The sequence below is a fragment of the Nerophis lumbriciformis genome, linkage group LG35 (assembly GCF_033978685.3).
Source record: "Nerophis lumbriciformis linkage group LG35, RoL_Nlum_v2.1, whole genome shotgun sequence".
Classification (NCBI taxonomy): domain Eukaryota; kingdom Metazoa; phylum Chordata; class Actinopteri; order Syngnathiformes; family Syngnathidae; genus Nerophis; species Nerophis lumbriciformis.
The window spans coordinates 200,673-214,846 of NC_084582.2; the positions used below are offsets into that span (position 1 = coordinate 200,673).

Below are 14,174 nucleotides of genomic sequence, written 5' to 3' on the forward strand. Positions count from 1 at the left end.
GCAACATAGTGATATACAACATAGTGATATACAACATAGTAAAATGCAACATAGTGATATGCAACATAATAATATATAACATAGTGATATGCAACATAGTAATATACAACATAGTGATATACAACATAGTGATATGCAACATAGTAATATACAACATAGTGATATGCAACATAGTGATATGCAACATAGTGATATGCAACATAGTAATATATAACATAGTGATATACAACATAGTGATATACAACATAGTAATATACAACATAGTAATATGCAACATAGTGATATACAACATAGTAATATGCAACATAGTGATATACAACATAGTGATATACAACATAGTAAAATGCAACATAGTGATATGCAACATAGTAATATACAACATAGTGATATGCAACATAGTGATATGCAACATAGTAATATGCAACATAGTAATATATAACATAGTGATATACAACATAGTAATATACAACATAGTGACATACAACATAGTAATATGCAACATAGTGATATACAACATAGTGATATACAACATAGTGATATGCAACATAGTGATATGCAACATAGTAATATACAACATAGTAATATACAACATAGTAATATACAACATAGTAATATGCAACATAGTAATATACAACATAGTGATATGCAACATAGTGATATGCAACATAGTGATATGCAACATAGTAATATATAACATAGTGATATACAACATAGTGATATACAACATAGTAATATACAACATAGTAATATGCAACATAGTGATATGCAACGTAGTAATATACAACACAGTGATATACAACACAGTGATATACAACATAGTGATATACAACATAGTAATATACAACATAGTAATATGCAACATAGTGATATGCAACATAGTAATATACAACACAGTGATATATAACACAGTGATATACAACATAGTGATATACAACATAGTAATATGCAACATAGTGATATACAACATAGTAATATGCAACATAGTACTATACAACATAGTAATATACAACATAGTGATATACAACATAGTGATATGCAACAAAGTAATATACAACATAGTGATATACAACATAGTGATATACAACATAGTAATATGCAACATAGTGATATACAACATAGTAATATGCAACATAGTAATATACAACATAGTAATATACAACATAGTGATATACAACATAGTGATATACAACATAGTAATATACAACATAGTGATATACAACATAGTGATATGCAACATAGTAATATACAACATAGTGATATACAACATAGTGATATACAACATAGTAATATACAACATAGTAATATACAACATAGTGATATACAACATAGTAATATACAACATAGTAATATGCAACATAGTGATATACAACATAGTGATATACAACATAGTAATATACAACATAGTAATATGCAACATAGTGATATACAACATAGTGATATACAACATAGTAATATACAACATAGTAATATGCAACATAGTGATATACAACATAGTGATATACAACATAGTGATATACAACATAGTGATATACAACATAGTGATATACAACATAGTAATATGCAACATAGTGATATACAACATAGTGATATACAACATAGTGATATACAACATAGTAATATATGTTTGTTTTTCACAGAGAAGATGGATGTTTGTTTTTCACAGAGAAGATGGATGTTTGTTTTTCATAGAGAAGATGGATGTTTGTTTTTCACAGAGAAGATGGATGTTTGTTTTTCATAGAGAAGATGGATGTTTGTTTTTCACAGAGAAGATGGATATGTTGTGTTTGACAGCCCAGCTGAGTACACACCTCGGGGTTGTGTGTATGCAATGATTGATCAGCAATTATGACGAGCAGCCAACTATTGTCAACAATGTCACCTGCATTTGCTTAAAACAGTTTTATCATCTTACTGTCAATGATCAAAGTTAAGACAAGGACTTTTTAGAGTGTTTTGCTTCTTTTTACGCTGTTAAAATAGTCCTCATTTGTGGGGAATGTGAAGACAAAACAACAACTTGTGCACTTTCATGGGAATTGAGAATGTGACTATAATGAAGACTAGCTGGACTATTCACTTTGTTAATGAGGCAGTGTTGTTGGTTGCCTCAGGCAGGATTGTGATGAGTCCTTCACATGTGAACGCTGGCAGACAAAGAATGATAGAAGGCTACTTGAAAGACCACATCGCCGGCCTGCTTTTTCCAGAACGATTATGAGGAATCTGTGGATTTTGAATGGAAAGGAAGAACCGGATGGCCTTGTGGTCTTGACAGAGCTGCTATTAAAGACATTGCAACTCTGTTCACTCTCATGGTGGTGGGCTGCAATTGCTCCACGGGGTACAGCCTAACAACAATAATCTCTTCCCTAACCCTTGAGAAGAAAGACCCTCATGTGTCAACTCTTCTTGTAATAACTCCAGAGTCCTTTCACTCCAATATGTATCAGCTGTTTGATTGCTGAGATGAAAAGGTTTTAAGGGCAGAGCTGGGATTATGCAGTGTAACACCAGCATGCCTGTCAAATCTTATGGCTATAATATATTTGTCACATGATTTCACACTAACAGGCCTCACTTGACTATAATCATGACCACAATGAGCATAAAAATGATCATCATTCTTTTTTACAAAGCAGTTTCAAGAGTCCTTCCTGTGATTATTGGCTAACATTTGTTTTCAAGGTTCTCTAGAATTGTGTCAACATTACCGTAAGCATTCCGCTACACCAGAGGTGTCAAACCCGTTTAGCTCAGAGGCCGCATGGAGGAAATCGATATGAACTCACGCCATAATAACTTAAAAATAAAGACAACTTCTAAATCGTTTTCTCGGTCTAATTTTGGCAAAAAAAAATAGGACAAAGCACATTCTGAAAATGTAGACATTACAAATAATCCTCTTGGAAAAACACTTCAAGTTAGTTGAAAATTCTGAAAAATTGTTGCAATTCCAACACAATGAACGTGGACTTTGTCTCAGTGTGTTTACAAACCATTGAAATGTAAGTAAGCACTTGTACTCTGACGTCGGCAGTTCACCATTAGAGACGTGTTTGGAAAAGCAACCAAGTGTTTTCCTCAAGTTGACACCCACAACTGCCACAACACATTCATTTATCACCATTCAAATATAAAATATTCTAATATAAATACATCAGAATGGTGGAAATCAAGGTAACATTACTACACAATTAACCAATGTGAACATAGTAAGACTTAAGGATCAAATAAACTAGAACAAATGTAGAAAGACATGTTTACAATGGAGTTCAGGGTGCGTGTTTTGCATTCAAGCAGTTGTAAGCACTGCATGGAACTCTAGCAAGAAGATGACGGTCATGTTGACTTGAGTCTTTGCATCTTACCGTTTTGTTATTTTATTTGTTGAATGGATCATTTACAGTGAAAGAAGGTATTGTGTGTGGCTACACCACTTGCACCTGCACTGCTTGGAGTAGTAGCAGCCAATCCTTCAAGTCGTCATCTTTAAACAGTGTCATGTGTGATGTGGGTTACACTTGCCACATTTAGAACAGCACTTTCTTTCACTAAAAAAATGCAGCTCATTTTTATATCAAGCAAAGAGATCTCACGGGCTGTGGGCCGGAATAAACCTGTTCGGCCCGCGGGCCGTACATTTGTGCAAAAGGGGGTGAACAATGGTTGTATTCTGGTAAAAGGTGGAGGTACTGTAGCCCCTTTGGTAGCAAATTTTAAAAAGAACTAAAATCAGCCGAAGTCCATCCATCCATTTTCAGTCAATCATAGGGAACATTGTATATAAATATAATCATTCACACCTACGGATCATTTATAGTCTCCAATGAACCTAACGTGCATGTTACGGGGAAGCCAGAGTACCCGGAAAAAAACAGATGCCCAAGCAGAGATTCAGCCAAAACACATTCCTGGAAATCTAATTATTGTTTTTATAGCAGTTATTTCCTGCACGGAGAAGTCATGTCCTGCCAAGTCTGTCCTTTGTTATAGTTAGTACCTTCTGCATTGGACCAATGCGAGGAAAAAACAGGAGAAGTCCAGTGGAACCGCCAAAGTCAACAATCGTTTGACTCCAGAGTAGGGATGTAACTGTATCAAAATCTCACGGTACCATTTTATCCCGGTATTAAGGCCATGGTACCATATCATTGCCATATATGTCCAAAGAAAAAAAAGACTTGAAATGAAGTGGCAGGAATTGAACACAAACATAATGCTCAAATGTACTAATCACATGTATTAGTATCAAGTGCAAAGAATAGTGCAGGAACATCCAATGTTACAAGCAAATATTAAAATAAATATATATATACAAATATATATATATATATATATATATATATATATACTAGAGATGCGCGGATAGGCAATTATTTCATCCGCAACCGCATCAGAAAGTCGTCAACCATCCGCCATCCACCCGACCTAAAATTTAATCAGAACCGCATCCGCCTGCACCCGCCCGTTGTTATATATCTAATATAGACGATGCAAGGCATTAGTGAGGTTATAAAGCTTTTGCCTGTTAAAGAAAGGAGACTGATCCAATGCAGCACAGACATTCGCGTGCCACGCTGTCACGACCCAGACGCACACCAGTGCGCAATCATATGGGAGCCGCGCTGAGCGCACCTCCAAGCGCGTCTCGCTGCCGGCGACGGCCGGGTATGGGCCCGACGCTCCAGCGCCATCCATTTTCAGGGCTAGTTGATTCGGCAGGTGGGTTGTTACACACTCCTTAGCGGGTTCCATCTTCCATGGCCACCATCCTAGCTGCTGTCTATATCAACCAGGGTGAGCCCCACCCCTTTTGTGAGCGCACTGCGCGCGGAGTGACCCCTGTTACGCGCCCCCGACAACGGGGGTGGCGGGCAGGTAAGCTGCGCGGGCGGAGCGCGCGGAGTGACCCCTGTTACAAGCCCCCGGCCACGGGGGTGGCGGGCAGGTAAGCTGCTTACCTGCTGCGCGTGACGCCGGCCGCGGCGAAGGCGGACGAGGCGGGGTGTCGTGCGGTGGGCGCGGTGGTGACCCTGGACGTGCGTCGGGCCCTTCTCGCGGATCGCCTCAGCTACGGCTCCCGGTGGGGCCCTCTCGGGGGAAGGGGCCTCGGTCCCGGACCCCGGCGAGGCGTCCCTTCTCCGCGCCGTAAAAGTGTCCATCTCTTTTTTTTTTTTTCTTCTGTTGTGGCATATGCTGCAGGTGCCTGCTCGTTTTTCGTATGTGGGTAACAACATTTAACTATGTATATATATTTACCAATTGGTTTAACTGCCACCCGCCTGAATCTATTTAAAATCTAATTTTTTTTTATTTCAACCGCCCGACCCGACCCGCGGATAAAATCTAATTTTTTTTAATTTCATCCGCCCATTCTGCGGATAATCCGCGGACTCCGCGGTTGTGCCCGCAAACCGTGCATCTCTAATATATACATATATATATATATATATACAAACCCTGTTTCCATATGAGTTGGGAAATTGTGTTAGATGTAAATATAAACAGAATACAATGATTTGCAAATCCTTTTCAAACCATATTCAGTTGAATATGCTACAAAGACAACATATTTGATGTTCAAACTCATAAACTTTTTTTTTTTTTTGCAAATAATAATTAACTTAGAATTTCATGGCTGCAACACGTGACAAAGTAGTTGGGAAAGGGCATGTTCACCACTGTGTTACATGGCCTTTCCTTTTAACAACACTCAGTAAACGTTTGGGAACTGAGGAGACACATTTTTGAAGCTTCTCAGGTGGAATTCTTTCCCATTCTTGCTTGATGTACAGCTTAAGTTGTTCAACAGTCCGGGGGTCTCCCTTCTGCTATTTTAGGCTTCATAATGCGCCACACATTTTCAATGGGAGACAGGTCTGGACTACAGGCAGGCCAGTCTAGTACCCGCACTCTTTTACTATGAAGCCACGTTGATGTAACACGTGGCTTGGCATTGTCTTGCTGAAATAAGCAGGGGCGTCCATGGTAACGTTGCTTGGATGGCAACATATGTTGCTCCAAAACCTGTATGTACCTCAGCATTAATGGTGCCTTCACAGATGTGTAAGTTACCCATGTCTTGGCCACTAATACACCCCCATACCATCACACATGCTGCCTTTTACACTTTGCACCTATAACAATCCAGATGGTTCTTTTCCTCTTTGGTCCGGAGGACACGACGTCCACAGTTTCCAAAAACAATTTGAAATGTGGACTCGTCAGACCACAGAACACTTTTCCACTTTGTATCAGTCCATCTTAGATGAGCTCAGGCCCAGTGAAGCCGACGGCGTTTCTGGGTGTTGTTGATAAACGGTTTTCGCCTTGCATAGGAGAGTTTTAACTTGCACTTACAGATGTAGCGACCAACTGTAGTTACTGACGGTGGGTTTCTGAAGTGTTCCTGAGCCCATGTGGTGATATCCTTTACACACTGATGTCGCTTGTTGATGCAGTACAGCCTGAGGGATGGAAGGTCACGGGCTTAGCTGCTTACGTGCAGTGATTTCTCCAGATTCTCTGAGCCCTTTGATGATATTACGCACCGTAGATGGTGAAATCCCTAAATTCCTTGCAATAGCTGGTTGAGAAAGGTTTTTCTTAAACTGTTCAACAATTTGCTCACGCATTTGTTGACAAAGTGGTGACCCTCGCCCCATCCTTGTTTGTGAATGACTGAGCATTTCATGGAATCTACTTTCATACCCAATCATGGCACCCACCTGTTCCCAATTAGCCTGCACACCTGTGGGATGTTCCAAATAAGTGTTTGATGAGCATTCCTCAACTTTATCAGTATTTATTGCCACCTTTCCCAACTTCTTTGTCACGTGTTGCTGCCATCAAATTCTAAAGTTAATGATTATTTGCAAAAAAAAAAAAAAAATGTTTATCAGTTTGAACATCAAATATGTTGTCTTTGTAGCATATTCAACTGAATATGGCTTGAAAATGATTTGCAAATCATTGTATTCCGTTTATATTTACATCTAGCACAATTTCCCAACTCATATGGAAACGGGGTTTGTATATATATATATATATATATATATATATATATATATATATATATATATATATATATATATATAACTATATATATATATATATATATGTATGTGTGGGGAAAAAATCACAAGACTTTTTCATCTCTACAGGCCTGTTTCATGAGGGGGGGTACCCTCAATCATCAGGAGATTTTAATGGGAGCATTCGCATACCATGGTTTATATAGGGCACAGAGTGGGTGGGTACAGGCTGGCGTAGGGGCGTGGTGATTGGCTCATGTGTTACCTAGGAGGTGTTTCCGTCTGTGGCGGCATGCTGTTACAATTTCGCTGCGCTTGTTGAGGGATGACAGGTCTGGACGGTAAATAATAAACAGTTTCTCTTTCAAGCATAGGTTGCATCTTTTATTACCACTATTGTAAGGTGTGCTGGATGCAAGAATTTGCCATGTTATTGAATATTCAACATTATTGTCTTTGAGGTCCCAAATGTGTTTGCTGAGTTCTGTGGTATTTCGCAGGTTTTTGTTCCTGAAAGAAGCCTTGTGATTGTTCCATCTGATTTTGAAATCTCCCTCGGTTAATCCTACATATGTGTCGGATGTGTTAATGTCCTTGCGTATTACCTTAGATTGGTAGACAACTGATGTTTGTAAGCACCCCCCGTTGCGGGGGCAATCAGGTTTCTTTTGACAGTTACATGCTTTGTTGGTTTTGGAGTCGCTCTGACTGGGGGTCGACGGCTCATTTGCAATTGTTTTGTTGTGGTTTGAGATGATTTGTCGTATATTGTTCATGCAGCTGTAGCTCAATTTAATGTTGTTCTTGTTGAATACTTTTCTTAGGTTGTTGTCTTTGGGAAAGTGTTTGTCAATCAGATTGAGGAATTTGTGTCCAATGTTCGTTGAGACGTTTTTGCTGTATGGGGGGTTGTACCAGATGATGTCGTTTCGTTTTCTGTTCTTTTTTGGCTGGTTTCCTGGCGTGGGTTCATAGGTGAGGGTGAAATTGTATCCGCTTTCATCAAGGGCTTTTTGGTACGGGGGGTTGCTTGGTCAAATTCAGCTTTGCTAGATGACAGCATCGATAGCCTTTTATTGATTCCGGTAGGTATTCTTTTCGTGGTGGTGGGTGGGTGGTTGCTGTCATGGTGCACGTATTGGAGTGTTGTGTTGGGTTTCGTGAATGGTTGGTAGCTGTTATTTCTCAGGTTGAAAGTGACGTCAAGGAAGTTGATTGTTGGCTTCAATCGTGATCCGTAGGCCGTTCTCTTTGAAAATTTGGCATATGCCCTTCTTGGTATTCTCGCTGCTCCTTGGCGGGGCGCGACACACTGCCAGTCCGTCATCACAGTAAATACCAAGGTTCAGATTATATATATATATATATATATATATATATATATGTGTATATATATATATATATATATATATATATATATATATATATATATATATATATATAGGTGAGTGTGAACTGACAATGGAAACATTGTGTGTAACAAGTGAAAAACACTTGAAATGTTTACTTTCTGCAGGGGACATGTTTTTATATCCATTTCTCAGACAGAATATCTCACAATTGAGGTTATAATAATATAAATACCTCACAAATGGATATTTAACCTGCCTTCAAATATATTTTCCCTCAGCGGGGCGCGCCTTGACTCAGTTTTGGTTTGCAACGTTTGAGACGAACGTGGCGCGCTTTCCTCCCTCAGCCAAAGAGATTATGTTTACATTGTTTGTCTGTTAGTTGCTTTTTACAGTCATCACATCAAAGACGGATGCTTTGGACTAACTTCTTCTTCTTGGACAGTTTATTTCAAAAAGGACTGTTAGTACAAATTATAGTGTCGCAAATACGGGCCAACATATGCAAGTCGGCGTGATCGGCTGGACTGGCAATCTGAGAGGGAATCTGCGCAGAGCATTATGGGAAATGTAGTCTATTGTCAGACCAGCCGACGCAAAAGCGCCAGAAAAAAAATACACTTACCAAGGTTTCATTTGATACGTCATGGCAATATTGTGAGTATTTTGAAAGAGCAATACCAGAGTATCTATGATACTGTTACATCCCTACTTGTGACTTCAAAACAATATTTCTCATAGGACAATTAAAATGCTCCAGGATCAAACTGACTCCATAAAAAAATAATGAACTGTTTTGTATAACAATTTAACATATTTAATTGCCGCATCAGAGTAAAGTGAAGTTATTTATTGTGTACTAAAACTAAAATAAAGTAAAACTCCTCATATCCTTTGAAAACACCTGTTAATTAAGTGGGAAGGTGTTTGCCAAGCGACACTGTCACCTAGTGTCAATTCAATTGAACTAACGTGTCATTGAGATGAAATCTTATGACATTTGCTTGCATCGTGTCTTATATTATTTTAATTATAGCTAAACACAAAATGTCTACAACTTTTGGGGCTTTCAAGGATCAAATGTATTCATAATCATGCATGTTTGAATGTAATGATCACACTGTGACATTTGAAACAGAGGATAACCATCAATGATTGCCATTGAGATAGACTTTGGGAAAGATCTGCAATTACTGTCACTCATTCTTTAAAACCAGTGGAATGGTCTACAAAACACCGAGCAGGACTTAACACTAACATAGTGTTGATTATAGCAGACCTGCAGCAGGACTTAACACTAACATAGTGTTGATTATAGCAGACCTGCAGCAGGACTTAACACTAACATAGTGTTGATTATAGCAGACCTGCAGCAGGACTTAACACTAACATAGTGTTGATTATAGCAGACCTGCAGCAGGACTTAACACTAACATAGTGTTGATTATAGCAGACCTGCAGCAGGACTTAACACTAACATAGTGTTGATTATAGCAGACCTGCAGCAGGACTTAACACTAACATAGTGTTGATTATAGCAGACCTGCAGCAGGACTTAACACTAACATAGTGTTGATTATAGCAGACCTGCAGCAGGACTTAACACTAACATAGTGTTGATTATAGCAGACCTGCAGCAGGACTTAACACTAACATAGTGTTGATTATAGCAGACCTGCAGCAGGACTTAACACTAACATAGTGTTGATTATAGCAGACCTGCAGCAGGACTTAACACTAACATAGTGTTGATTATTTATAGCAGACCTGCAGCAGGACTTAACACTAACATAGTGTTGATTATAGCAGACCTGCAGCAGGACTTAACACTAACATAGTGTTGATTATAGCAGACCTGCAGCAGGACTTAACACTAACATAGTGTTGATTATAGCAGACCTGCAGCAGGACTTAACACTAACATAGTGTTGATTATAGCAGACCTGCAGCAGAACTTAACACTAACAGTGTTGATTATAGCAGACCTGCAGCAGGACTTAACACTAACATAGTGTTGATTATAGCAGACCTGCAGCAGGACTTAACACTAACATAGTGTTGATTATAGCAGACCTGCAGCAGGACTTAACACTAACATAGTGTTGATTATAGCAGACCTGCAGCAGGACTTAACACTAACATAGTGTTGATTATAGCAGACCTGCAGCAGGACTTAACACTAACATAGTGTTGATTATTGCAGACCTGCAGCAGGACTTAACACTAACATAGTGTTGATTATAGCAGACCTGCAGCAGGACTTAACACTAACATAGTGTTGATTATAGCAGACCTGCAGCAGGACTTAACACTAACATAGTGTTGATTATAGCAGACCTGCAGCAGGACTTAACACTAACATAGTGTTGATTATAGCAGACCTGCAGCAGGACTTAACACTAACATAGTGTTGATTATAGCAGACCTGCAGCAGGACTTAACACTAACATAGTGTTGATTATAGCAGACCTGCAGCAGGACTTAACACTAACATAGTGTTGATTATAGCAGACCTGCAGCAGGACTTAACACTAACATAGTGTTGATTATAGCAGACCTGCAGCAGGACTTAACACTAACATAGTGTTGATTATAGCAGACCTGCAGCAGGACTTAACACTAACATAGTGTTGATTATAGCAGACCTGCAGCAGGACTTAACACTAACATAGTGTTGATTATTGCAGACCTGCAGCAGGACTTAACACTAACATAGTGTTGATTATAGCAGACCTGCAGCAGGACTTAACACTAACATAGTGTTGATTATAGCAGACCTGCAGCAGGACTTAACACTAACATAGTGTTGATTATAGCAGACCTGCAGCAGGACTTAACACTAACATAGTGTTGATTATAGCAGACCTGCAGCAGGACTTAACACTAACATAGTGTTGATTATAGCAGACCTGCAGCAGGACTTAACACTAACATAGTGTTGATTATAGCAGACCTGCAGCAGGACTTAACACTAACATAGTGTTGATTATAGCAGACCTGCAGCAGGACTTAACACTAACATAGTGTTGATTATAGCAGACCTGCAGCAGGACTTAACACTAACATAGTGTTGATTATAGCAGACCTGCAGCAGGACTTAACACTAACATAGTGTTGATTATAGCAGACCTGCAGCAGGACTTAACACTAACAGTGTTGATTATAGCAGACCTGCAGCAGGACTTAACACTAACATAGTGTTGATTATAGCAGACCTGCAGCAGGACTTAACACTAACAGTGTTGATTATAGCAGACCTGCAGCAGGACTTAACACTAACATAGTGTTGATTATTTATAGCAGACCTGCAGCAGAACTTAACACTAACATAGTGTTGATTATAGCAGACCTGCAGCAGGACTTAACACTAACATAGTGTTGATTATAGCAGACCTGCAGCAGGACTTAACACTAACATAGTGTTGATTATAGCAGACCTGCAGCAGGACTTAACACTAACATAGTGTTGATTATAGCAGACCTGCAGCAGGACTTAACACTAACATAGTGTTGATTATAGCAGACCTGCAGCAGGACTTAACACTAACATAGTGTTGATTATAGCAGACCTGCAGCAGGACTTAACACTAACATAGTGTTGATTATAGCAGACCTGCAGCAGGACTTAACACTAACATAGTGTTGATTATAGCAGACCTGCAGTAGGACTTAACACTAACAGTGTTGATTATAGCAGACCTGCAGCAGGACTTAACACTAACATAGTGTTGATTATAGCAGACCTGCAGCAGGACTTAACACTAACATAGTGTTGATTATAGCAGACCTGCAGCAGGACTTAACACTAACATAGTGTTGATTATAGCAGACCTGCAGCAGGACTTAACACTAACATAGTGTTGATTATAGCAGACCTGCAGCAGGACTTAACACTAACATGGTGTTGATTATAGCAGACCTGCAGCAGGACTTAACACTAACATGGTGTTGATTATAGCAGACCTGCAGCAGGACTTAACACTAACATAGTGTTGATTATAGCAGACCTGCAGCAGGACTTAACACTAACATAGTGTTGATTATAGCAGACCTGCAGCAGGACTTAACACTAACATAGTGTTGATTATAGCAGACCTGCAGCAGGACTTAACACTAACATAGTGTTGATTATAGCAGACCTGCAGCAGGACTTAACACTAACAAAGTGTTGATTATAGCAGACCTGCAGCAGGACTTAACACTAACATAGTGTTGATTATAGCAGACCTGCAGCAGGACTTAACACTAACATAGTGTTGATTATAGCAGACCTGCAGCAGGACTTAACACTAACATAGTGTTGATTATAGCAGACCTGCAGCAGAACTTAACACTAACAGTGTTGATTATAGCAGACCTGCAGCAGGACTTAACACTAACATAGTGTTGATTATAGCAGACCTGCAGCAGGACTTAACACTAACATAGTGTTGATTATAGCAGACCTGTAGCAGGACTTAACACTAACATAGTGTTGATTATAGCAGACCTGCAGCAGGACTTAACACTAACATAGTGTTGATTATAGCAGACCTGCAGCAGGACTTAACACTAACATAGTGTTGATTATAGCAGACCTGCAGCAGGACTTAACACTAACATAGTGTTGATTATAGCAGACCTGCAGCAGGACTTAACACTAACAGTGTTGATTATAGCAGACCTGCAGCAGGACTTAACACTAACATAGTGTTGATTATAGCAGACCTGCAGCAGGACTTAACACTAACATAGTGTTGATTATTGCAGACCTGCAGCAGGACTTAACACTAACATAGTGTTGATTATAGCAGACCTGCAGCAGGACTTAACACTAACATAGTGTTGATTATTGCAGACCTGCAGCCGGCACGACCCAGGAACTGAACCGCAGCTTGTCTAGACGGATGCTTTCATGCACACTGCATAGATGTATCCTACATACCCACTTTGAACTGGGACGTCTGGTCCTCTGGGTCCGCATGCTCCTTCACCAGCATCAAGTGCAGGATGCCAAAAGAGTTCTGAATTCCAAAGATGGACCCATTGCACCAGGTTGCTGCCAGAACCACCAGCCAGCCAAAACCTCCTTCGGGTGGCACGAATCCTGCGCCGTGCCTGTCCACTGGAACCGCCGGGTCTGCTTGAAGACCCGGGCATGGGATGGGATCGCAGCCGGTGTCGATCAGCTGGACGCTGCTGTCCTCCTGCGGGACTTTGCTGTCCTCCTGCGGGACTTTGCTGTCCTCCTGCGGGACTTTGCCCTCGCTGCCAGCTGCTGGCTCATCTTTCCTCGGAGCCGCTTCTAGACTAGCATCGTCTTCAGTCTCGGACTCGCCGCTTGGCGGCTGCGCCTGCTTCTTGCCCATGTCTAGCGCCGAGGAGACTGTGGGCTCTGGTCTAGCGCGGAGGAGACTGCGGGCTCTTGGCGCACAGACATGAGATGTAGGTCACTGACATAAGCCTGGATTTGAATAGCAAACGTGATTGGCCCTCAGTCGAAACATGGACAGCACGTCGATGCACTCAGTCCAGCATGTGTCATGCCAACGGAATTATTGCGATCTTTAAAAAAGTCCTGAAAAGATGTTGACTTTTCTGTCTTGCTCGCTCCTGGCCATCAACCTACGACAACACAACAGCGCCCTCGCGTTCCGACCAAGGCCGTCCTCACGCCAATTGTTCAAACAACATGCGCCGTCGGGATAGTAAATGTTCCACAGGCTGTCCTGTCCCGTCCACGCCGTCCACAGCGCCGCCTGTCCGCCAGTCATTCAGCGGCTAACTCACGCCCTCCTTCCTGGTA

The 14,174-nt window shown here is 40.5% G+C and overlaps 1 protein-coding gene across 2 annotated transcripts in view; it reads right to left on the reverse strand.

The window, feature by feature from the left end:
* slc16a2 (solute carrier family 16 member 2) overlaps window positions 1–14,157 on the reverse strand; it is a 68,256-nt gene extending 54,099 nt beyond the window's left edge. Inside the window, exon 1 of one of the 2 annotated variants that reach the window (XM_061928099.2) lies at window positions 13,314–14,157. In XM_061928099.2, coding sequence (XP_061784083.1) covers window positions 13,314–13,737 — 424 coding nt within the window. In that variant the 5' untranslated portion in view covers window positions 13,738–14,157. The remainder of the gene's footprint in view (window positions 1–13,313) is intronic. The other variant, XM_061928100.2, reaches the window with a different exon arrangement.
* Window positions 14,158–14,174: the final 17 nt, after the last annotated feature.